This window comes from Vombatus ursinus, unplaced genomic scaffold, assembly GCF_900497805.2.
Source record: "Vombatus ursinus unplaced genomic scaffold, bare-nosed wombat genome assembly UNPS02012901.1, whole genome shotgun sequence".
Lineage (NCBI taxonomy): Eukaryota > Metazoa > Chordata > Mammalia > Diprotodontia > Vombatidae > Vombatus > Vombatus ursinus.
In genome coordinates, this window is record NW_020952679.1 from 945173 (window position 1) to 970478 (window position 25306).

A 25306-nucleotide genomic window follows, 5' to 3' on the forward strand; every position below is an offset into this window, starting at 1 on the left:
CCTCTCTAGATGGATTAGAAGAAATGCCACATGCCTGACGTGCAGTTCAACTTTTACACAGAATAAGCACTTGCTTTATTAAAATAATAGTATAAATTATTAACTAATCCTTAATTGTTACCTTTGTTTGCCAGACAAGTCAAGATACAGTATGAGCAAGACTTGAAGACATGCAAATAGTTAGGTACAAGTTAAATATTTTCTGTTCTTAGACTTTAGCTAGGATAACGTAGCTAGCACTAATGTTACATCCAAGTCTGAGAAGGGCTCATCCTAGATCTGAGACCCAGCGCCAGGCTGTCATCCCTGCCCCCTGCCCTCTTCAGGTAACTTAACCCAATTGCTCTAGAAGAGGATGTAAAGCCTCTCCAGTCACCGAGAACTTGCACTGCTTTGCACCTCTTCCCCATCCCATGGTCTCTCCTGAGATTGGACATGGCTCCAAAGCCCACATGCATCCTTCTTTAGCAAAGGCTCATTTTCATTGTGTTACACTTTGAAGTTTCACCTTTTTACTTCATGGTATAGGTCAAACTGCCTTGATTTCTTTAACTGGACAATCATGGCTTTTTCCCCCTTTGGGACATATAACAACCTAGCTTGGTTATAATGAGTTTTTGAATGCAGTTCTGTGGTGTCTAGCTTCCCTTCCTGAATGCCATTCATTTCCTTATATACGTTTCTGTCAATATAAATGATTTGAGTTGGAAAGAACCTTGGTGGGTGGGAATTATTAGGGAAAATCCATTTACTTCTTGGCTGGTAAGGCAAGAGGGACATGATGAGTTAAAAGTGAAATTAATATGATCAGAACAGAAGTACTTGGCCGGCTCCTTCTTTCTTTCCTTTCTCTCTCCTTCTCTCCTTTCTTTCTTTGTTTCTTCTTTCCTTCCTCCCTTCTTTCTTTACTTTCTTTCCTTCTTTCTTCTCTCTTTTCACATGTATCTGAGTGTTAGGAGAAAATTAGACCATCTTGTATGAATAGCCTTTAAGTCATTACTTTATTAAGTGTTATCTTTTCTTTATTTTCCCCCTGAAGTATTCTTTTCCCAGCAGAAATAGATACATTCTTCTCCACCCCATTCCAGCTCCAACCAAAGACTGGAATGTTTGGGGCTTTCTTTCTTTCTTTCAGGAATATTCAGTTTCCTTAATATGAGCGAACTCAATACAATAGTACTGAGTCTGTGTTGTTTACCTGAAAGTACAGAGGAACTTGAGACTTAAAGCAAAAGCTGAAATGTGCAACATGCCTTTACTTGCCTAGAAGGAGAGGCATGTCTAAGAACAATGGCTTGGTTGTTCATTCTGCCCAGCATGAGAACCACATATCACATGAAATGTGAAATGGACACTTAGAGCCTCAAAGGCCCTTTTGAACTAATTATAGCCAAAAAAATGGATTTTACTGGGCTGGGTGTGTGTGTGTGTGTGTGTGTGTGTGTGTGTGTTGGGGGGAAGGGACCATAGTGAGCTGGAAAATTTTTCTGATAAGCTTTAAATAAATGTCAATTATTATGGAGAACTGATTAATGTCATGACTTCAATTCATGGATTAGTGTCTATCAATAACATTGGAATTTCGATTTTTGTGGAGATGCGTTTGTTCTCAGCCTTGTTTTATGGCACATCACTCAAAGAACTTTGGACTTCAAGTAGAGGACCTGGATTAAACTACTGTTCTATAACTCACTGACCCTGGTTGGGAGTCCTTGAGCCTCAATATTCTCATCTCTAGTAGTTGAGTTAGTACCTGCATGATGGGGTCATGCTACGGCTCAAGTGGGAAAATGGATGGAAAGCACTTTGGAGAACTTATAGCACCACACTTCTGTCATATTGATATTATTATTATTATTATTGTGATGGTGACTTCATTTCTCATCTTTCTTTTCTTATTTTGTTGTTGTTTTTAAGTTCACATCTTTTTCAATGGAGTTCTGATAGAAACAGTAGAAGGACAAGTCACTCTTCTGTTATTTTTCTTTTTTTCTTTTATATTTAATATTCTGTGGACTGTTTCCTAGCTGGATAAAATGACTGCTTTTTACCATTAGATAAATCATTGGGATGTAAGCTTTTCTTCTGCAGGTTTACTGAAAATATCTTCAGTTCAACTAAAGCAACCAACAAGATGATGGAGGTAATTTTCCCCAGGGTTTTGATTTCTTCTGGTAAGTTTCTGTTTCTTCAAAGGTTCTCATTCTATGTACATTGCAGATTTAGAATATTGAGTGACATGCTTTGAAATGCTATTTGTAAGTTTTTCTTGATCAGTTTTATTGTGGACATCATTCCTTCTCCCCCCTCCCCTCCCCATGATAATGTCCTGTTCCACTACAATTTACGTGTTGACTTCTCAAGGATATTTTAGGGTTTTTATTTATAGTATGGGGATTTGTTGACAGTTAATTTATGAAAGCCAGTGAGCTTTGCATATACAATTCTAAATATGAGATTTTGTCTTGCTATTTATTTTGTAGGTAGTAAATTTTTGCAACCTATAGTGATGTAGGTTTTTACTTTTCTACAAACCACAATGGTATGGTTTTGACATTTTCTTTATAAAATTTGCATTCATTAATTAGTAAGTTAAAGTTAACTCTTCTGTAATTTGTTTCTGAACTTCCATCATAAACACGTGTTCCTATGAGAAATCTTCATGACTCAACCATTTGTTTGACATTTCTTTGACATAGTGCTGATTGAGTTTGTGTGGGTATCATTCATGGAGGACCTTTTGATTCTAGTCTTGTATCTTAGCTGTTTCATGGAATCCTTCTAGAGGTAAACCACTTTTAGTCATATTTGCCAAATTCAGTAGTGTTTACTTATTATTAAACTTTACTATCGGTCATCAAAGTAATGCCTGTTTTAAAAATATTTTGCTTAAGTTTTTTACCCATTTATCATGGCCTCTGAGAAAGTTTATCAATTCTTTCTCTCCTTTTCAATGAAGAAATGTTAATTTTTTCTGTAGTTAGCTATGATGATGACATCTATATTTCATTAATAGTGTAGGGGTTTTTGTTAAGTTTTTGCTTACAAATCTTTTCTGCATCTTATTGACCCAAAAACGTATGTTAAAAATGTTATTGAACAAGTGTTAATTGCTGTAAGTGTATCTTTCAGTTGAGCTTTGACTTCAGGATGCTTACGAGGCTCTTAACATACATAGCTGCGGCTTTCTCCTTGGTAGCTTTATGTTGGATATGGCTTCTTCAGAAGTGATGATGAAGATAGTTTGATGATGTTTGGATAGAAACTGTCCTAGGTTGTGGCTTCTTCAGAAGTGATGATGAAGATAGTTTGATGATGTTTGGATAGAAACTGTCCTAGGTTGTGTCATTATTATTTTATGTTTAATGTTTTGTGGATAATTATTTTTATTATTATAATCTTATTCTAAATTTTTTGATAGGGTTCACATAAAACCAGTTTCAGGGTAAGTTGCAAAGATGCCATTATTTCTGCTTGTGTATTCAGTGTTTTGTGAGCTGTTGTGCAGGTGGACAAAATGATTTCTTTTTGTAATTGAATAAGATTAAAGTCTGTTGGCCCACTATAAGCATCTTTGGTTCAACTTCAGTTTCAGTCAGGAAAACAGGCATAATATGTCTCTCATTCTCTTCCCTAATGGTTTTAAATTCTTCCATTTCATAGTTATCAAAACTGAAGTCAAGTTAGAAAGCATTGATAAAGATTTTTTTTCCTAAAGAAATTATATAATGTGCAAAAATACCATTGACAACTACAACATATCAGCATGAAACATTGTTGTACGTAATGAAACAGGAACTAAAATACGTACAGGAAAAGTAACTAAGTTGCTAAAAGATTTAGATGGTAAATCCACAGTAATGGAAGTTGTCGATACCCCAGTAAGAATATAATATGTCATATAAACAACATCAACAAGAAAAAATAACCTATCGGTTTGAATAGAGTACTAAGGTGAGTTTATTAGGCATTTCCTAGCAGTAAACATATCTTAGGTGCCTCCTAAATGTAAGGCCTGGAGGCACTGTGCCGGGTACTTGGAGAGAACTGAATGAAAAAAGATCTTGTACTTCTCTCCAGTCAAAAACACCAAGTACTTTCACTATTTCATGAGAATAAATCATGCTCTAGGCTACAGAGAACCTGTAGATAAATTTGGAAAGGGGGAAATTTTAACCTCTAGATTTGTGAATCAAAATATAATAAAAAACAATTCATGTTGGATACATGATCAAAAGGATAGCTAGGGGGTATAGTGGATAGAGTGCCAGGCTTGGAGTCAGGAAGACCTGAGTTCAAATCTGGCCTCAGATGCTTACTAGCTGTGGGACCTGTACAAGTCACCTAACCCTGTTTGCCTCGGTATCCTTATCTGTAAAATGAGCTGGAGAAGGAACCTGCTCCAGTATCTTTGCCAAGAAAACCCCAAATGGGGTCCTGAAGAGTTGGATTGAAATGACTGAAAGACAACTACAACAATAAACATGGTCAAAGGATGCAGTGCTGTGTGGAAACACAAAATGATTGGTTGAATGATTGAAGAATTAAAGGAAAAAATAGAAACAATGGCAGATGCTGCATAAATCTAGTCATTCTGAATGCTCAAATGAGTGCAGAGTGAAGGAAGTGAACAACATTACACTTTGTTTTGCAAACAAGTGGCAATGTAATTTTTGTCCCGGAGAATAAAATCTATTTAAAATTGGCACCATAAAAAAAGAAAGAAACAATAGCAGATCACATTAGAGATAATGAATTAGAATTAGAAAATGAACAAATTAATGTACTAATTACAGGCACAAAGGGAGCAAAATTTAAATTAAAAGATCAAGAATCACAGAACTATTGAATTGGTAAATACCAGAGTGAGCTGTTTTTAAAGACTGATACCATTAATAAACAATTAACAAATTTAATTAAATGAAGAGAGAAAAAATATTTCAATACTTACCCAAAGCTAATTGCACTGAGGTCTACTCTTTCACTGCTTGATAAGTCCCTGCCTGGGGAGGCCATCACCTTGAGGAGCCCCGGCCCCACACTGCTCACTTCCTCACGTCCAGCTTATCCACAAGTGGGCTCTACCTCCAAATAGACATTTTGTTCTTACACAAGATCCCTTCTCCTTTCCTCCCCTCCTCTCCACCATCTTTCCAGCTCCTCTTTACATTTGGTCTTCCTCTATTAGAATGTAAGCTCCATGAGCAGAGGAACCCTCTTGCTTTCTTTTATTTTTGTATCACCAGCAATTATCACAGTGTCAGGCAAACAGTACGTATTTAACAAATGTGATTTACAATGAATGCATAAGAATAAAGACAACTTTTCTGCTTTTCTCAGCAGATAAGGGATGTGGGTAGCAGCAGATAGAGGAGCAGTGTACATGAGTGATTCTATCTTTGAACAAACCTGCTGGATGCACAATGTAAATATCAGCTGATGCTTTATGTAGTTATATAATAAAAGGTACAAAACTGGGCCTGCTCTTTGGCCCAGTTATCTTCCTATTATGTCTTTCTTTACTCTAGGATTCTATTAAAAGCAAACCCTCCCCCTCCCCCTTAATAAGATCCATCAATGCTTTAACTCTTAACTATGAGACCTGTTCAGCAATGGATTGCCTGGGGGGAGTGGAATCTAACCCATCACTTCAAAAAAAGCCTGAATAGCCACTAGACGAGAATGTTGTAGATGTGGGGGGAGGGGGTTTCCCTACTACATGTAGGGGGGTTTTGGATCAGGTGCATCCCAGTTGTTTTCCCACTCTCTGATAGTAATTGCACGTAAAAGCTGATCAGGGGATTTTCCTGAACAACAAAAGCATTCTCTGCAAAAGCAAAACTGAAAAACTTTTTTTCCAGCAATAGAAATTTCATTACATGTTTACGCAGCTGAACACACACTGGGCATGTGCAGGCTTATCTGGCAGAGATAACATTTCAGATTTGTGAAGTCACCAAGACCACATGGGTTCAGTTTTTTCCCCAACACCTGGCTGGGTTCCTCCAGGTTAATCTGCATGGATCTGCAGTAGATCATATGGAAAGACACAATCTTCTGTGGGATATTTTACTTTACTTTTTTTCCCCAATATTTTTGTTCCAAATGCAGTCAACCCTTAGTTGTTCTGGGATGTTCAGTAATGCTTGTTTTTTTTTTTTTAAACCTACTGATCAGTATTTACACATACCTAATTCACAGAGTTAGAAAGGGAATTAGGGCCTGCTAGTCCAACGGCACACCTACATCAGGAATCCTGCTACAACATACAGACCAGGTCATCATCCAGTGTCTTCTTGTAGATCCTCAGTGAAGGGCCATAGCTTGGTTGGCTACAGGCTCTTCCTTACATTGACCCAGATCTGCCTCACGCTGCACCTGTTACCCATAGGTCTTAGTTCTAACCCCTAGGATGAAAGAGAGCAAGGCAGTCCCTCTTCCATGTGAGAGGAGTCTTCCAATTCGAAATCTGGGATATTCAAAAATTTTGACGACAGTGATAATGCCACTCTCACTCCCCCATACCAAATCTCCTCATTTCCAAGCTAAATATTTTAGGAGAGGAAGGAGTATTTCCTGTGACTATTGGTAGTAACTAATAGAGTCCACATGCTCAGTGGGTGTTCAGTAAACAGGGTGAAATCTGTTGGTTGCCAACCTTGGGAGGGGTTCCTAACCACATGGACAATGATGTGACTTATGTGAGGGAGATCCTCAGTGTAGAATAAATAGGACCTATAAGTTAATTGATGTCAGGAAAAGGCATCTGGGAGAGGGACAAGTCAAGTCTCCTTCCTAGAGTTTTGAGCCTGGGTCACTGGAGGAGGGCGGTGCCATTGATGGAAATAAAGGTGGGAAGATGCTCAGGTCAGTTTGTTATACCATTGTTTGGTGTGCTTGAGAGATAGCCAGGTGGAGTTGTCCCACAGGCAGACGGAGATGGGAGACCGGAGTTTTGGTGAAAGATTAGACTAGAGTTTAGATCTGGTAGTGATATGTGTAGAGATGGTAACTGAACCCATGGAAGCTAATGGAATCACCAAAGGAGAGAATGTAGAGGAAGGAGAAAGGAGAGCCAAGATAGAAACCCACACTCAGAGAGTAGGAAGGGAGTGAGAGATCACTGAATGAGGCATACCATTAAGCACTGGAAGAGATCACTGAGCTGGAGGGGGTCAAGGAAAAAGTTTCAGAGAGAAGATGGGACTTGATCTGGCCCTTAAAAGATAGATAGGATTTTGAAGGTAGAAAGGACTATGGTCATGGGTCAATATGTGAGATCTATGTAAAACTCAGCTCTGCTAATTACTCCCTATGTAACCTTGGGCAATTCACCTGTAAGGGGTTCTCACTATCTTGTGAATTCATTTAACTGATCAAGGAATTCCCCTGAATTCCCCTGCATACTTTATCTAAATGGCCTTGGTTTTCCCATCTGAAAAATAAGTTAGTTGCACTAAGAAATCTCTAAGGTCACTTCCAGATCCCAGATTTGTGATATGAAGACTGGGACGGAATGTATCAGTAGGAGGGAACATGCATGGAGACAGAAAGTAGATTCATGTTCATGAAGAGTGTGGAGGACAGGGAGTAGACTAAGCTGACTAGAAGGGAAGATTTTCTTTAAGAAATATGGGCAGATTGGGCTCAGCTTCTCGGATGGCTAGGTAGAAGAATGAGTGGCTCAATCAATCACTAAGTATTGTTGTTCAGTCCTATTCAGTTGTGCCTGACTCTTTGTGACCATTTTTGGGGGATTCCTTGGCAAAGATACTAGAATCGTTTGCCATTTCTTTCTCCAAGTCATTTTACAAATGAGGAAACTGAGGCAAACATGGTTAAAAGACTTGCCCAGGGTCACACAACTAGTAAGGGTCTGAGTCTAGACTTGAACTCAGGAAGAGTCTTCCTGACTCCAGGCCTGGCACTCTATCCACTGTGCCACTTAGTTGCCCCATTTAATCATTTATTAGGCACTCAATATTTACCCAACATTGTTCAAGGTGCTGAGGATATGGGGAAAAAGGCTAAATCAATTCTATTCACAAGGAACTTACATTCTAATGGGGGACACGGGAAGTATACTATCTATCTATCTATCATCTATCTATCTATCTATCTATCTATCTATCTATCTATCTATCTTTCCATTTATCTACCCATCCATGTATCTATGTATCTCATACACATAATACATATATAAGAAACATAAAGTTAATAAGTGCAGATATATACAGAGTGTCTTGGGAGGGAGGGCACTAGTGGCTGGGGGGCTTGAGAAGGGCTTCATGCAGAATATAGCTTTTGAGCTGCATGCTAAAGAAAGAGGGACTCTAGGAGCTGGGGGAAAAGAGGGAGGGCTTTCCAGGGGATGGCCAATGCAAAGGCATGGAGAAGAGAGGGAGTGTTGTGAATGAAGAACAGTAACAAGGCCAGTTTGGACAGAGCACAGTGCTCGGGTTGGTGAGCCAGCTTGAGACCAAGTCATGGAAGGCTTTCAAAGCTAGAAAGGGGAGCTGATATCTTCTCCTGGAGGCGATAGGACACAGCTGGAACTGGTTGAGTTAGGCAGTTGCATCATCAGGTCTGCACTTAAAAGAAAGGGCTGGCAGCATACAGAATGAATGAGGGTGGGGAGAGCTGAGTCAGGCAGAACAATCTGGAGGCTGTTACAGTAATCTAGGTGAGAGGTGAGGAGGACTTGAACTAACCCCAGGAGCAGTGTGACTGGAGAGGAGCGGGATGGGAGAGGCATGGCTGGAGCTGGCACCTGATGGGATAGCCAAGTTTCAGACTGTGCCTCTGATGCTGTCTCATCCCATACCTGTGGCCTCCTCATCCCGGAACGTGCCTTTGTTTCCCTGAATATCACTCTGATGCCCAACCCCTGTTCCCACTCGTGAGTTCCTCTGAGGTCCTCCCTTTTGCAGAAGGGCCCAGGGTAGGGGTGGGGAACCTGTGGCCTTAATAAAAGGATTTGTTCTGTGAAGTTTGGATTCAGTCAAAGGGCTGCCCTTGAGGACCTAGAGGGCCACAGGTGACCTCGAGGCTGCAGGTTCCCCACCCCTGAGCCATTCTTCATACACTTCCTTGACCTGGTCCTGGGTTCCAGACACCAAAACCATGCTTCCAAGCTCAATGCCTTCCTTCCTCATCCCCTCCCCTTTCCAGCTCCCTTTTGTATATTATCTTCTCCTATTAGAACTATTCCACAACCCCCACAATGGTTGAAAACCTTCTTTTCTGGGTATTCAGTAATGGGGGCCACAAGGGGACAAATAATACACTCAATAGAAATTTAGAGGAGTGATCATTTTTCTGTTGAGCTGGCCCCTGAAACACGGGCTGAATAGGTACAATGGACCCGACGAAATTGAGAGGCAGCAGATTAACGAGCGCTGATTAAGCATTTACCATGTAGCCATGGCATCTTGGGCCATCGCCCTATATCTTGACTCTGTCCTGCCACTGGACTTTGATGATTCAGGAAGAGAAAGTGAGGGTGATGACGGCACAACTCTGCCTCACTTCAACCGAATTCATATACAAGTCAAGACATGATATCACTGGTCTTCTTCAAAAATGAAGAACAAACAACACAACACAGCAAGAATGTAGGGCAGCTAGGGGACACAGTGGACAGAGCACCAGGCCTGGAGTCAGGAAGACCTGAGTTCAAATCTGGCCTCAGACACTTACTAGCTGTGAGACCCTGGGCAAGTCCCTTAACCCTGTTTGCCTCAGTTTCCTCATCTGTAAAGTGGACTGGAGAAGGAAATGGCAAACCACTCCAGTATTTGTGTCAAGAAGACCCCAAAAAGGGTCATAAAGAGTCAGACACAACTGAAATGAAAACAACTCAATGATAACAACAACAAAAACAACAGCAACAACAATCCCATGAGACAGTGGGCAAGCCATTATCTTCTCTGGGTCTCAGTTTCCTCATATATAAAAAGAGTATTAGAGTACTGTGGAATAGCAGTCAGGGAAGCTAATGTGACCTCGGGCCACAGTAGGAGAGGCCTAACTTGCAGGAATTGGCTCCTTTCTCTCCTGTCCTGGTCAGACCATCCACTGGTCTGGAGTACTGTGTTCAGTTCCAGGCACCAGATTCTAGGAAAGATTAATATGTTGAAGGTGATTGAGCAGGGGCCCATGATGGTCAGATCTGTGGCAAAGCACAATCACTTAGATCACTTGGATTGGAGAAGGGAAAAACTGAGGCCATACAGGAAGGCTCTCGGAGCTGAATCTCAAAGGGTGCTTTGGGTGGTACATGCCTGGTGTCTTCCCATACACTTGGTGAGCTCTTCAAGGGTGGATGCCACGTCTTTTGTATCCCCACAACAGGGAGCACAGACCAAGGAATGGACCGGGTGCTATGTATATGCTTGTGGACGGCTTCCTAAGCACAAACACCCTCTTGGATGGAATTGGACATCACAAGTTAATGGATTTGGCCCTCATTGTCCCAAAATGTCCAATACCAGTTTACTATTCATTCTTTGCTTCTCTCATCAGGCAGAAGAAATGTTGCTCAATCTTTACAAATAGTATATATACAAATAGCAGGCTAGTTCTTTGAATCTGCTTTTGATCTAAAACATAAACTGATCAAGGAATTCCCCTGTATTCTCCTATGTACTTTATCCAAATGGCCTTGGTTTTCCCATCTGAAAATAAGTTAGTTGCACTAAGAAATCTCTAAGGTCACTTCCAGATCCCAGATTGTGATATGAAGACTGGGACGGAACGTGTCAGTAGGAGGGAACATGCATGGAGACAGAAAGTAGATTCATGTTCATGAAGAGTGTGGAGGACAGGGAGTAGACTAAGCTGACTAGAAGGGAGGATTTTCTTTAAGAAATATGGGCAGATTGGGCTCAGCTTCTCTGGTGGCTAGATAGAAGAATGAGTGGCTCAATCAATCACTAAGTATTGTTATTCAGTCCTATTCAGTTGTGCCTGACTCTTTGTGACCATTTTTGGGGGGTTCCTTGGAGAAGATACTAGAATGGTTTACTTGAGCAACAAAATCAAAACAAAGCAGGTCCTGGCCTCAAGGGGTTTGCCAGACTGTAATGGAAACCAGTATACATATAAACTATATACAAAATCAATACAAGGACACTTTGTTAGGAATTCTTCTAAAACGTAAGCTCCTTGAGGTGAGGGGCTGTTTGATTTTTTTTAACCTCTGTATTCCCAGTTTCTCACACAGTGCTTAGCTTATGTGGATACTTGATAAACACTTGTTAAATTGAATGACCTGCATGCAAATATAAGATAAAGTTTGATAAGGACAAAGGACAGCTCCAGATAATGGGCTCTAGGGAAATGGGGAAGGAGAGAAAACACTTTCAGCTCTGTGGATGTATGGGGGGTGAGGATGACGAGAAGACTTCACAGACTGGGGGAGGGGGGCTTCTGAGATGAGCCTTGAAGGAAGAGAGGCTTTCAATAGTTAGGGATGGGATCGGGGTGGGGAGAGAATCTAAACAGGGGACAGGCTCAGGCAAATGCATTGGAGTGGGGAGGTGGCATGCCTAGTTCAGTGAGCAGATTAGTGTCCAATTTAGTTAGAACATAGAGTCATGTCCAAGAAACCTGGAAAGATCAGTTGGAATTTGTCTATTCCCTCAGCCAGATTATAATAAAGCCTCTTTCTCTTTCTCAGCCATTTTGAAGAACCCCAGTACAGGCCTGCCAGATGACCAATCTGCAAATTCAGGAGGAAATGTCAAGCTGCCTCCTCAAATCAACCAGGAAGTATTTTCTGAAGGAGACTTGCTTCTTCAGGTAGGTGGAAGATACCTGTATCATTGTCCTAGACAGGTGTTATGAGGAGGGGGATCCACTGGGATCTGACTCATGGCACATTTGTATCAGCAGATAGTTCACCAGAAAGTTCTCTCTCTTGATTTTTTTTTCAAATGTTATTTCACCTTTCTGCCATAGTAAGTACAGTATATAGGTCCCACATCCTTTTTTCCTGACAATGCAGGATCTTGCTTGGCTTCAAAAATGAATGCTTTTGGATGAAGCCAGGAGACCTGGGTCTGTAATGCAACACACAAGCATTTACCTGACAACGTTGGCTAACAACAGCAGCGATAGCTGATATTTCTATAATGCTTTAAGGTCTATTAAGTAATTTACACATGTTATTTTATGTTTTCCTTCTAACAACCCTAAGAAGTAGATGCTATTATTATCTCCAGTTTACAGAAGAGGAAATGGAAGTACCAAGCAATTAAATAATTTGCCCGAAGTCATGAAGCTAAGTAATTGTCAAAGCATGATTCAAACCCAGGTCCTATTGGCTCCTAAGTCCAATACTCTAATCTAGTGGATATTTATTAAAAGCCTATTAGGTACAGAGTGCCATGCTTGGGGTGCTAGTGATAAGAAGGCTGATAGGAAATGCTTCTTACATCAAGGAGATTCCATTTTACTGGGTACCCAACACATTAGCTAGCGGATAAGTAAATATCGCATAATTTGATCAGAGAGAGAACACAGACATCTGGGAGGATTAGCGAAGACTTCCCTCAGAAAGACTAGCTTCGATGAGTCTTGCAGAAGAGGGGATGCATGTTGGGCATGGGAGGCAGCCTCTGCAAAGGCACAGAGGCAGGAGATAGCATGCCAAGATCAGGGAGCATTAAGAGGGACCCTTTGGCTAGATGGTGATGTTCATGAGTATTGAGTGGCAGGGGAAATAAGCAGGGAGGTGATATTCAAGATGTGGGCAAAACTTGGCATGCAATCTGTCCCAGTGGAGATGGGACTGGAGAGAGCAAGAATGGATCTACAAGCCCAGGACAGCTTGTGTTGGTCTTATGAAAGACTTCCATTGCTCATGACCATATTACTTACGTGAAATGTGACCAGTTCCTTATTCCATGGAATCAAAGCTGATTTATAGAGTGAAAACCTTTGGAGGTGGAAAGGGCTTCAGAGGCCACGGTATCACAGCTTCTACTTGCATACTCTAAGTGATGGAGAGCTCACCATTGTACATGGCAGCCCATCCCAATCAATCAACAAGTCCTCTATTGGTGGGATTGCTTTAATGTTAGAAAATACTTCAGGACGAGCTGTAATCAGCCTTCCTCACAGGTGTCTGCCTTATTTCTAACTTCTTTCACTGAGCAAACCGGATCTTAAGAAAAGCCAATCACTTTCGTTTCAATGCCTACCAGTGTTATTTTGCAAGGGCTGGGAGTGGTGGCTTCCTTGGGACACTTCTACTCTCCTGAAAACTGCTCCCTCTTATCTCCTCTCAGGGTGAGAGTGGTTGGTTCGAATGCTGGACACAGAATCATGAAGGTTCAAATCTTGCTTCTGAAATGTCCAAGTTGTGCAACTATGAGCAAGGCACTCTATCTCTGTGCCTCAGTTTACTCATCTATAAAATGGGTTTAATAATACCCATGCTATCTCCCTCATAGAAATATCATGAAGCTCAAGTGAGATAATGCCTATAAAGTGCTTTGCCAGCTTCAAAGTGCTCTTTAAGCCATCGGTTGTAAATTACGCTTGCTGTGGGCTGCTCTGTGGGACTGACTGATTCTCACCTTGGTGTTTGTCAAAGTGATTTTGGTTAAATCACATACACATATACACATGTACACATACACAATACACTTACACACACACACGCATGCACACACACACACACACACACACACTATGTGCCCAAAGACCTCCTGTGGACTTTGAAGAAAACCCTCAAGTAAAAAAGGAGCTGTCATCTCAAGGTCTAGTTCCCATTGTGAGCTGTGGAGGCATGTGTGTGTGTGTACACATGTATATGTGCATGTGTGTTTGTATGAGGACACAGATGGAGAGAGGATAGAAGAGGCTGGATTTCCTTTAGGGAATAAGCTCACATCAGGCCTAAGGACTAAGAAAGCCAACAAAACTCTGAAAGGCCTCGAATTTATGCCAAATCATTTCCTTCAGTTGAGGGAAGTAGAGAGGGTTAGCGTGGAGAAGACCAGACTCGGGGCGGGGCCAGGCATCCCGGAAGCTTCAGCTGTTGGAAAAACTGCTGAGTGGGAAGGGGATTCAGCTCGTTCTGTTTGGTCCCAGAGGACAGAACCAGAGAAATGGGGTACAATTACAGAGGCAGAGTTAGGCTTGCTGTCAGGAAAGCCTTCCTCACAATGATTGCCAACCCAACGTGGCAACTGTGGACAAGACGCTTCCCCTGGCTCTTAAGAGGGGCAAGGAGGGCACTTGGAAGAGCTCCAGACTTGGATCCAGAAGATGGGGTTTTGAGTTCTCCATCTGCCTCTGTGTGATGGTGGGTCGGTCACTCGATCTTTTAGGACTCAGTGTTCTGGAAAATGTGGTTAATCTTCTTGGAGAGAAGGTGGAGAATGGGAAAGGCCCTGCAGACCTGCAGAAAGGCAAATGGCCCAATTTCCATGAAGGGGCAGAGAAGAGAGTCTAGACCCTAGAGTAGTGAGCCTGACTTCGACTCCTGGAAACATCTAGAACCTGTTCTTCCCAATATCAGTGAGACTGAAGTGCAGTGAATATGCTTTAAGTGTGGGGCATTTGGGAGACCTAAATGTCCTAACCACAGCTGCTGATTTTACTTTGAAAGAGACTTCCTCAACCCTCTTCAAAGGATGGGAGATTTATGTATTCCCTTAATGAAATTCCTTTATGGAAGATTTTGATCCAAACAAGAATGAATTGGTGACCCTTGGACAATGGGGTGATGAAGAAAGCTTGTAGGATTTGGAGGCAGACGACTTGGGTTTGTTTCCCAAATCTTCTACTTACCACCACTGTGAACCTTTGGCCAATCGCATCCCCTCTGTGGGCCTCAGTTTCCTCTTCTATAAAATGAAAGAGGTCCCTTTTAGGTCTAAGTTATGACACTAGATTCCCCTGCATTCTAACAGCTCAAAGCCATCCAGATAGTAAGAATATAAATTGAAAAGAGAAAAGCTGAGATTAGGCTCTGTTCCTTTGGGTTCCACCCCATTGGCTTCATCCTCCCTGTGTCCATGCTTTAGCCTCTGATGGCAGGCTAAGGATTGGAGAGCCCTCCTTGACTGCAGCTGCATCCTCAGAAGCTTGGGTTCCCCTTCTGGCTCCAAGCTGGTACGTGGCCAGAGCCTGTCCTGGGGGTGAGGGGCAGACTTCTTGTGCTTCTAATTCCCTGGTGCACTAAAGAAGCCGCCTGCATCCTATTAAGCTTTGGATGAAGTTGTTGCATAAATCTGGCCTCTTCTTGTTGCCTTTCAGGGTCAGGACTTCTGGTTATCTCCACCCTGATGCCAGCTAACCACCCTCCATTTATTCCACCTGGGCAGGTTTTATCTCTCAGGCCTGCCCCACCTTGACAAGCTTTCTCATTTGAGAGCTGGCAGTTGTCTCTCCTCCTGGGCTTTGGTTTGTTAACTCATTGGCTCTGTTTTCAGAGTTGGTCTTTCTGAGTCACTGGCTGCCTCTGAGGGACATTTAAAAGCTACTTTCAACTCAACATTTCAGTCAGATACAAATGGCCCTTCCCCAACTGGAATGGTATTGTAGCAGCAGTCACTTTGAAAATGAGGCCAGCTTGATTTGCAATAGGAAATGATGGACTATTTGAGCTGTTAGGAAGCTGAGCGGTCACCTGGTCCACCCAGTTCTTTTCATAGATGTGAAAAGAGAGGTCATCTCCATTTGTTTTTCACATTTGCAGCTAAAGTCACCACAACCATTTTCATCCCACCAAATTTTCTTTTTTTTCTCTTTTTATTAATAAATTTATTTATTTTTAGTTTTCAACATTTACTTCCACAAGATTTTGAGTTCCAAATTTTCACCCCATCTCACCCCTCCCCCCCACCCCAAGATGGCATACATTCTGAATACCCCTTCCTCTAGTCTGCTTTCCCTACTATCTCTCCCCCAATTCCCCTTCTATTTTCCTATAGGGCAAGATCGATTTCTGTACCCCATTTCCTGTATTTCTTATCTCCCAGTTGCATGTGAAAACATTTTTTTTAAACATGTGTTTTTAAAACTTTGGGTTCCAAATTTTCTCTCTTCCTCCCTCCCCACCCACCCTCATTGAAAAGGCAAGCAACTCAATATAGGCTATACATGTGCAGTTATGCAAAACATTTCCATAGTAGACATGCTGTGAAAAACTAACTTTATTTTCCTTAATCCTATCCCACCCCCCATTTATTCTATTCTTTCTTTTGACCTTGTCCCTCCTCAGAAGTATGTGCTTCTGATTACTCCCTTTCCCAATCTGCCCTCCTTTCTATCATCCCACTACTCTCTTGTCCCCTTCCCCTCCTATTTTCCTGTAGGGTAATACAGATTTCCATACCCAATTGAGTGTGTATATTATTCTCTTCCTAAGTCAAATCCTATGAGAATAAGATTCACTCATTCCCTCTCACCTTCCCCCATTTCCCCTCCACTGTAAGATCCTTTTCTTTTCTGTTTTTTTTTTGTGAGATAATTTACCCCATTCTACCTCTCCCTTTCTCCTTCTCCTAGTATAATTCTCTCTCACCCCTTAATTTTATTCTCCAGATATGACCCCTTCATCTTCAACTCACCCTATGCCATATGTCTATCTATCTATCTATCTATCTATCTATCTATCTATCTATCTATCTATCTATCTATCTATACATACATATAATTTTTTCCCTCTAACTACCCTAATACTGACAAAGGTCTCATGAGTTACAAATATCATCTTTCCATGCAGGAATGTAAACAGTTCAACCTTAATAAGTCTCTAATGATTTCTCTTTCCTGTTTACCTCTTCATGTTCCACTTGAGTCTTGTATTTGAAAGTCAAATTTTCTATTCAGCTCTGCTCTTTTCATTAAGAATGCTTGAAAGTCCTCTATTTTGCTGAATGATCATTTTTTCCCTTGAAGAATTATACTCAGCTTTGCTGGGTAGGTGATTCTTGGTTGTAATCCTATCTCCTTTGCCCTCCAGAATATTATATTCCATGCCCTGTGGTCCCTTAATGTAGAAGCTGCTAAATCTTGTGTTATCCTGACTGTGTTTCCACAATACTTGAATTGTTTCTTTCTGACTGCTTGTAATATTTTCTTCTTCACCTGGGAACTCTAGAATTTGGCTACAATACTCCTAGGAGTTGTCCTTTGCGGATCTCTTTCAGGAGGAGATTGGTGGATTCTTTCCATTTCTATTTTGCATTCTGGTTCTAAAATATTGGGGCAGTTTTCCTTGATCATTTTTTGAAAGATGATGTCTAGGCTTTTTTTGATCATGGCTTTCAGATAGTCCAATAATTTTAAAATTCTCTTTCCTGGATCTATTTTCCAGGTCAGTTGTTTTTCCAATGAGATATTTCACATTGTTTTCTAATTTTTCATTCTTTTGGATTTGTTTTACAGTGTCTTGATTTCTCATAAAGTCACTAGCTTCCAATTTCTCTATTCTAATTTTGAAGGAAGTATTTTCTTCAGTAATCTTTTGGACTTCCTTTTCCATTTGTCCAATTTTGCTCTTTAGGGCATACTTCTCTTCATTGGCTTTTTGGACCTCTTTTGCCATTTGGGTTAGGCTATTTTTAAAGGTGTTATTTTCTTCAGTATTTTTTTGGGTCTCCTTTAGCAAGCTGTTAACTTGCTTTTCATGATTTTCTTGCATCACTTTCATTTCTCTTCCCAGTTTTTCCTCTACTTCTCTTACTTGCTTCTTTTTTCTTAGAGGCTTTGGATGTAGGAGCTTTGACTTTGTTCTCTTCTTCTGGTTGTATGTTTTGATCTTCTTTGTCACTAAAGTAAGATAATATAGTCTGACTCTTTTTGCGCTGCTTACTCATGATCCTGGCCAATTACTTGAGTTTTAAACTCTTTGTTAAGGTAAGAGTCTGTTTCCAATGTGAAGAATGTATTGTCCCAAGCTTCAGGGGTTGTACAGCTGTTTTCAGAAATACTTCTAGGGACCTGTAAATTTTCAATTTTTCCAAGGTGCTATGATCAAGGGTGAGGTGTTTACATCTTTTCTGGCCTGTGCTGTGGTCTATGAGCACTCTTTTCTGTCTTGGAACTGTGAGGAGGGTTTCCTCTCCACAGCCACTACAAGCTCCACCATGCCAGCGCTCCTCCTAGCCCCAGGACACCACCCAGAACTGTGACCCAGATCCAAGCACAGGCAAAGCAAGAGAATCCTGCATGAGCAGAGAGATCCCTGCAATCCCCCTCTGATCAGCCACTCGATTTCCCCTCAGTCTGTGGGCCGGAAGCTCGGGAGGCAGCCGCTGCCCTCGGGGTGGCTGAGACCTAGCTTCTTCTCTCACCAAAGTCACAGACTTTTCCCACTGACCTTCTAAGTTGTCTTTGGCATTTGTGGGTTGAGAAGTCTGGTAACTGCCACAGCTGCCCATGATTCAGTCCTCTGAGGCCTGCTCCAGAGTCGCTGAGGCCTGCGCACCCACGCTGAACTGTGCTCTTCTCCCTGCCTGGCGCAATATACCTTTCCAATCAGCCATTCAGGTCGTCTTGGGCTGAAAATTTGTTTTACTGTTTTTTTGTGGGTTCTGCTGCTTTAGAATTTGTTTAGAGCCATTTTTATAGGTATTTGGAGGAGTTTGAGGGAGAGCTCAGGGAAGTTACTGCTTTCCCTCTGCCATCTTGGCTCCACCCCCCATCTCACCAAATTTTCCCCTATAGTCACTGCCCACCTGGGTGGGCCCTGAATTCTGCAGATTTTCCGCCAACTTCAGCTGTGGTCAAGGCATGGAGGCTGAGTCACTTTTCTTTAGGACATGAAGAGGGTTGGCATTTTCCATGTGGGTTGTGAACAAATGAGATAATGCCAGACTGGAAAGAGAAGGATGACCCAGGGCCCCCAGGCACAATTCTCCTCAAAAATACTTCTCATTTGGGCTTGTGGATTTGGGGACATTATACAAATATATGTGACACCCAGTATTTTTCCTGCTATTCTCTAGAGTAATCAATAAATAAACATTTATTAAATACCTACTATGTGCCAAAAAACAAAATAGTTCCTCCCCTCAAGGGGCTTACATTATATCATGGGAAACTATATATATATATATATATATATAAACATATGTATATGTCTGTATAAAATCCTTAAACATTTAGGAGGCTAGTAGGTGGGGGCTGGGATCAGGAAGGACCTCTTGGGGGAGGTGGAGCTTGAGCTGAAGTTTGAAAATGTCATAGACTTTATCCATGGTGCCTAGTATATACACACTCAGAGCAGAAAAGGACCTTAGAGTATGTCCAGGCAAAGTTTCTAATTTTGTAGGGAAGAAGCTGAGGCCCAGAGAAGAGGAGGGCTTAGCCAAGCCTATACTGACAATCAGGGGCAGACCTTGGGCTGATCCCCAGGCTTTCTGACACCCACCCAGGGTCTTCTCAATGTCCCTTCAGTGTTTCCTGCTTAGCCAGGAAGAATTCAAGCCTCTTGAGTAGCTCTGTCTTTGGACCTTATGGGATTCTCACTGGCCAGTTGTTGAAGCAGGACCACATTGAGCTAAACTGATGTCACCCACAAAGGAGATTTGAAAGAGAATCTGAAAATCCCACACTATGGCTTTCCAGGCCTTCATTCACAGCCAGGATGTGGCACAGTGGAAAAGAAGGTGGCAGTGGAGACAGAAGATGTGGGTTTGAATCCCACCTCTGCCACGGACTCCCCTGGGACTTTGGGCCAGGCCTCGTCCCTTCTCTTCTGTGGGATTCAGTTTCCTTCTCTGTAAAATAAGGGGATTGGATTAAATAAAATCTGTACTTTTTTTCTAATTTGAAATATTATGAACTGATTCTGAGGATGCTGAGGCATGGAAAAGCAGCAAATTTCCACATATCTATCTATCTATCTATCTATCTACACATACACATATATATGATGGATATGTGTATATATTTGTATATACACATATACATATGCATGTATATGTACATATGCACATATATACAATATAAACATGTACACATATTTTATATATATATATACACGTATACACAAAGCCATATATATAATTATATGCCTAAAGTTTTTATATATATTGTTATCTATGTCTTTATGTGTTCTATGTGATATATGTATTATAAACACATGTTTGCATTGTCATAGCTCTATGAGATGTGTACAGGGGTCATTTGAGCTGGGAAGGAGTTCTAGCTACAAGTTCCATCCCTGATAGACACTTACTCTATGACCTCGGGTAGGACCCTCAGCTTCTTAGTAATCTAGGTATTTTATTTTTATTTCCATTTTAGAGGCTCTAAGAGTTTTAGTGATTTTACCAGAAAGGGTAAATACCAGGAGCAGCATTTGAATTCATACCTTCCTCCCTTATACCATTTTCCCTGCCCTGGAAGATGTGGATTTTCTCACAAGGCCATTGGCAGTTCCTGTCAGACTGTAGGAGCTGGGGTGGGTAGGTGGATCCCAGCAGGTGAAGGGAGAAGCCAACCCTGCAAGGTAGATACTATTGTCTGCATTTTGCAGTTGAGTAAACTGAGGCAGACAGAGGTGAAGTGACTTGGCCAAGGTCACATAGCTAGTAAGTGTCTGAGGCTGGATTTAAACTCAGGTCCTCCTGCCTCTAGGCCCAGCACTGCAGCACCCAGCAAGCATCCAGCCTGACTTGTACATGGGGGAGATTCTTTTTGTAAAATCCCTGACAAAGAACCATGTAGCTCATCCTTCAAGTAGGTGAAACCCACTACCCCAGGCACCTGTTCCATTCTGGGAAGGCTCTGATAATTAAGACATTTGTCCTTACATTCAGCCAAAATCTGCCTCTTTGTCTGCCCTCCTGCTCACCCACCCTCTCCTTGTGCCTCATTCTGTCCAAGCTGGGACCAATTACAAAGAAGCAGCCAGGGCTGGAGGTAGCTGGAAGCAGCTCTGGCTGAGGGACTGGCCCAGCCAAAGGATGTGGGCACTCCGGTGGTGCACGAGGGCCCCTCCCTTTATTTGGCAGCCTAAGGGGCAAAGGAGAACCGGAGGAACGTTGTTGGAGGAGGCTCCTTGTGTGCCCTGACCGGCTCTCGGGGCCTTTGTGCTTGGCATCTGTAAGTGGAAAGTTGAGCAGTCCGCCATTCTCTCTCTCTGAAGTCTTTGTCTTGGGCCTGGGTCCCCTGCTTCTCAGAGATGGCTCAGAAATTCTAGAAGCCACTGGATTCAGCAGTCAGCCTCAAGAGGATACTTTACAAAGGTTTTTGTTGAGATTCCATTCAGTTCCTCACGCACATATTCGGTGCCTCTTTGTGTCAGGCTCTGGGCTAAGCCTGGGGCTACAAAGACAACAGGGAAAATCAAGCCTTCCCTGGAAGAGCCACCAACCTGCTGGGGGCAGGGCATAGCCTGAATACAGATCAATGTCACACAAGGTCAGATGTGTCGAAAGAGGGATTCAGAGGGGCAGCTAGGTGGTGCAGTGGATAGAGCACTGGCCCTGAAGTCAGGATGACCTGAGTTCAAATCCGGCCTCAGACCAAACACTTGACACGTACTAGCTGTGTGACCTTGGGCAAGTCACTTAACCCCAACTGCCTCACCAAAAAAAAAAAAAGAGGGATTCAGGGAATGGAATCCAGCAAAATGTCCAGAGGCAGAGAACATTTGCAGAGAAGACTCCATAGAAGTGTGGCATGTGAACTAAGCCCGGAAAGTAGAGAAGACTTTTGATGAGTGGAAAGGAGGAGCAAGCATCTCCTAGTTGTGGGGCACAGCCAATGCAAATGTGGGGAGGTGGGAAGATGCCGTGTTGAGTTTGGAACCATCCCTTTGGCTAGTTTGCGTGGATCATACCTGACATGCATACGTGTTTGTGACATGGGATTATGAAAATTAAGGTGAGACAGGTAGGAAAAGTGGGTGGGATCCAAATTGTGAGACCCTTAAACTCCATGCTGCAAAGTTTGTATTTTGCCAGGGAGCAATAGGTAGTCCCTGGTGATTGTGGAGCAAGAGAGTTGCCTGGTCACATCTCTGCCACAGGACAGTGATGTTGGAGCTGTTGGGGGATGGGTTGGAGAGGACCGGTAAGTGGAGACCAAGCAGGAGGTTTTTCTAACTGTCCAGGAGAGAGGTGATGAAGGTCTGCAGTGTGGTGGTAAGGGCAGTGGAAGGAGACCCATGGGGAGAGATGGGACATGTAGGGAAGTTCAAATGGACAGGACTCAGCAGGTGATTGGATATAGGAGGTGAGATGGAGAGGCGAGTTTTGGATGCTCCTAGGCTCCCCACAGTTGTGAGGGGGTGGGCCATGGGGATCCGAGCTCAGCTTCCTGCCTCAGCAGCTTCCAGGACATTTGGAGGACCTTTGGCTGCTGGTCTGTTGGCTGGTTCTGATGAAAGCAGGTGTATCTATCTATCAGGGCCCAAAAGCAGGACCTCGGGTGGGGTCCAGGCCCCATCACTGGGCTCACTGGGCTAGCTCTGGGATCTGGTCACCACAATTTCAGCATGACCTTGCTTTGTTAGTTCTTTCTCCCAAGCTAGATTGTAAGCTCTTGGCGGGCCAGGATTTTGTCTCCATGTCTTGAGGGCTTCAGGTGTTCTGCTCTTTACCTAACAGTGCTGGAGAATATGTTCAATGAGCATATACTCACCTTTTGAAGGCATATATGTATGTGTTCACCTTATATTTAAACTGTACAAATATATTGATATATTATTTATTAGTACATTATACATTATTACATATATGTTATGTATAAATTATATAACCATTATATATTATAATTATATATAATATATAATAATATAATAGCATATAATTGTAATTTATTAATATGAAAATGTGCTGTACAAATATTTATCTGGGTAAATGTTGCTTCTCCCAGTGAGCTCTTTGAGGCTATGGGCTATTCCTTTTTTACCTTTGTATCACTAGTGTTCGGCTCATAGTAGGTGTTTAACAAATTCTTGTCAATTCCTTGGTTGGTCAGTAACTTGAAGTCATAGAATAATACCAGGGCCTGAGGAGCGTGGGGGCAGGAGGAGCATGGGTAAAGCCTTGCACTGGACATGGCCTTCCCGACTCCCTTGGACTGCAGCTGCCACAGGGAAAGGGAAGTTTCAAAGTCCACTTCTCTATGGTGGCTGCAGGAGCAAGCGGTGGCCAGGTGTGTTTCAGAGGCTCAGTGCTGTGGTGTGGCCACAGTAGCGCCAGCTTCCTGGGCATTTTCCCTTCTGTCTTTGTGCTGGTGTGTGCCTTAGGCAACGTAATCTAGAGCACGTGCAAGTAGGGTAGCTAAAAAGTGACGAGCCAAGAGCCGCCTGTCTGTCTGCAATGGCTGAGCCTCTCCCCCTGTCCCTGTTCTCAGCAGGACCTGCGGTGGGTGCCAGGACCCAACCCACAGAAGTATGTGAAGCTCTCGTGGAGACCTGTGCCAATGCTCTCAGAATTCTCCTGTAAAAGTCTACCATTAACCTTCCTCTGACTCCCGTGTAAAAACCATGCTCACTGAAGATGGATCAAGTACCCTGGGCTGCCTCTGTTGAGATCTGGAACCTAAATGGTCACGGCACAGGTCTCTGCCAACCAAGGGTTATATTCCCTACAATTTTTTCCCCTAAGAATGATCAGGAAGTGAATGAAATATGTGACCTGTGACATACTTTTCCTCAGAGGTAGTTTGAATGTCTGACCAAGTTAATATGCAATCCCGAGGAAGGGCAAAGAGATGTTTTATCTTTAACGTCTCACATGGTCAGTATGTGACTTTAGTGAATTGGTACAAAGGCAATGCTTACTGCAGTATCCAAGGCTTGGGAGATCTTAGGAGTGACGATGGCTTCAAAGGCTAGCTAGTCCAACCCCTGTCTGGGTGAGAGTTCCCTCTCATAGCTTTCTGCTTATCCTGGAAGTCTTCCAAAGAGGGGTACTGACCAGCTCTCATGGCAGTCCCTTCCACTTTGGGACAGCTCACATGGTGGGGAAGGTTTTCCTTTTATCAGAGTCCAAATATGATTCTTTGCAGCCCATCACTTCAGTTTGTGCCCTCTGGGGCCAAATGGAACAAATCTCATCCCCTTCCATGTGATGGCCCTTCCAATATTTGAAGACAGCTATCATCTTCCAAGTGAAGATTGGCCTTCAAGTTCTCTTTCACTTTCAAGTCTATGAACTTGTGTCTCTCTGAGCCTTCTCTTCTCCAGGCTAACCATCCATAGTTCTTCAGCTCATCATCATGGGGCATAATTCACAGGATTCTGGTGATTCTCCTTTGGATGCTTCAAACTTCTCCTTCTCCTTCTTAAAATGTAGTGCCAAGAAGAATGGAACACAGTTGCAGACATGTGGTTGGATTAGGGCAGAGGGCAGCTAAAAGATTCCAGCACACAATGTTCCTTAATCCTCCTGAAGGGCACATCAATGCTTTTGGCAGCCCCAGAATACTGTGGACAAATGGAGTTTGGAATCTACTAAAACCCCAGATGAACTGGGCATATCCCTTGACCCAGCTCTAAGAGATGAAAGAAAGAAGACAGGATCTATAGTTTAAAAAAAATTTGGGGGAATGACTAAACGAGTTATGGTATGTGAATGCAATGGAATATTCTTGTGCTATAAGAAATGGTGGAGACGGTTTTAGAAAAAAAATTGTGAAGATTGACATGAACTGCTTCAAAGTGGAATGAGAAGAACTAAGAGAAAAATTATACTAAAATTATACAATAACAATAACATATCCTCTCCTCCCTCCCTCCCCCCTCTCTCCCAGGCTCTCCATGGGTTTTTCATTGCAGTCACTGCAGATGGATACATCTTCTATGTCTCGCCTACTGTTCAGGACTACCTGGGATTTCATCAGGTCAGTTATGGCTGCCCTTGAAGTTTTTTTTTCTCCTATATTAAATGTAATTTAATGTGGAAAGAGCACTGGAAAAGGCTCATAAGATCATATCTAGAACTAGAAAGGACCATAAGGGTTACCAATATCTTCCTGTTTACATATGGGGAAACTGAGGCCCAGGAAAGTGATGCTACTTGCCCAGGGATAAACAGGTTGTAAGCAGGGTTGGGGAAGAACTGAAAGATAATTTACTGCAACATCTCATTAAACATGTAAATGATTTACACAGGTAAAGCACTTTACAAATTGTTGTTACCATTATTATTATTACTTATTGTTTATAGATGAGGAAACTGAGAATGAAATTCCTCTCCTGGACCAGCTCACCCTTGAGGTCCTTCCAGTTCCCAAACTCTGATTCTGTGATCATAGTTCAAGGTGTCAGGGGAGGCCTCATGGAGGAGGTGGCCTCATGTAGAACTGTGACATGAGGGGAACCAGG

The 25306-nt window shown here is 42.5% G+C and overlaps 1 protein-coding gene across 1 annotated transcript in view; it reads left to right on the top strand.

The window, feature by feature from the left end:
* The window catches only part of LOC114040263 (aryl hydrocarbon receptor-like), a 90985-nt gene that overhangs the window by 34331 nt on the left and 31348 nt on the right, over positions 1–25306 (top strand). The window contains 2 exon segments of the mRNA XM_027858301.1: positions 11681–11802; positions 24733–24822. Of these exon segments, the coding sequence (XP_027714102.1) occupies positions 11681–11802; positions 24733–24822 (212 nt within the window).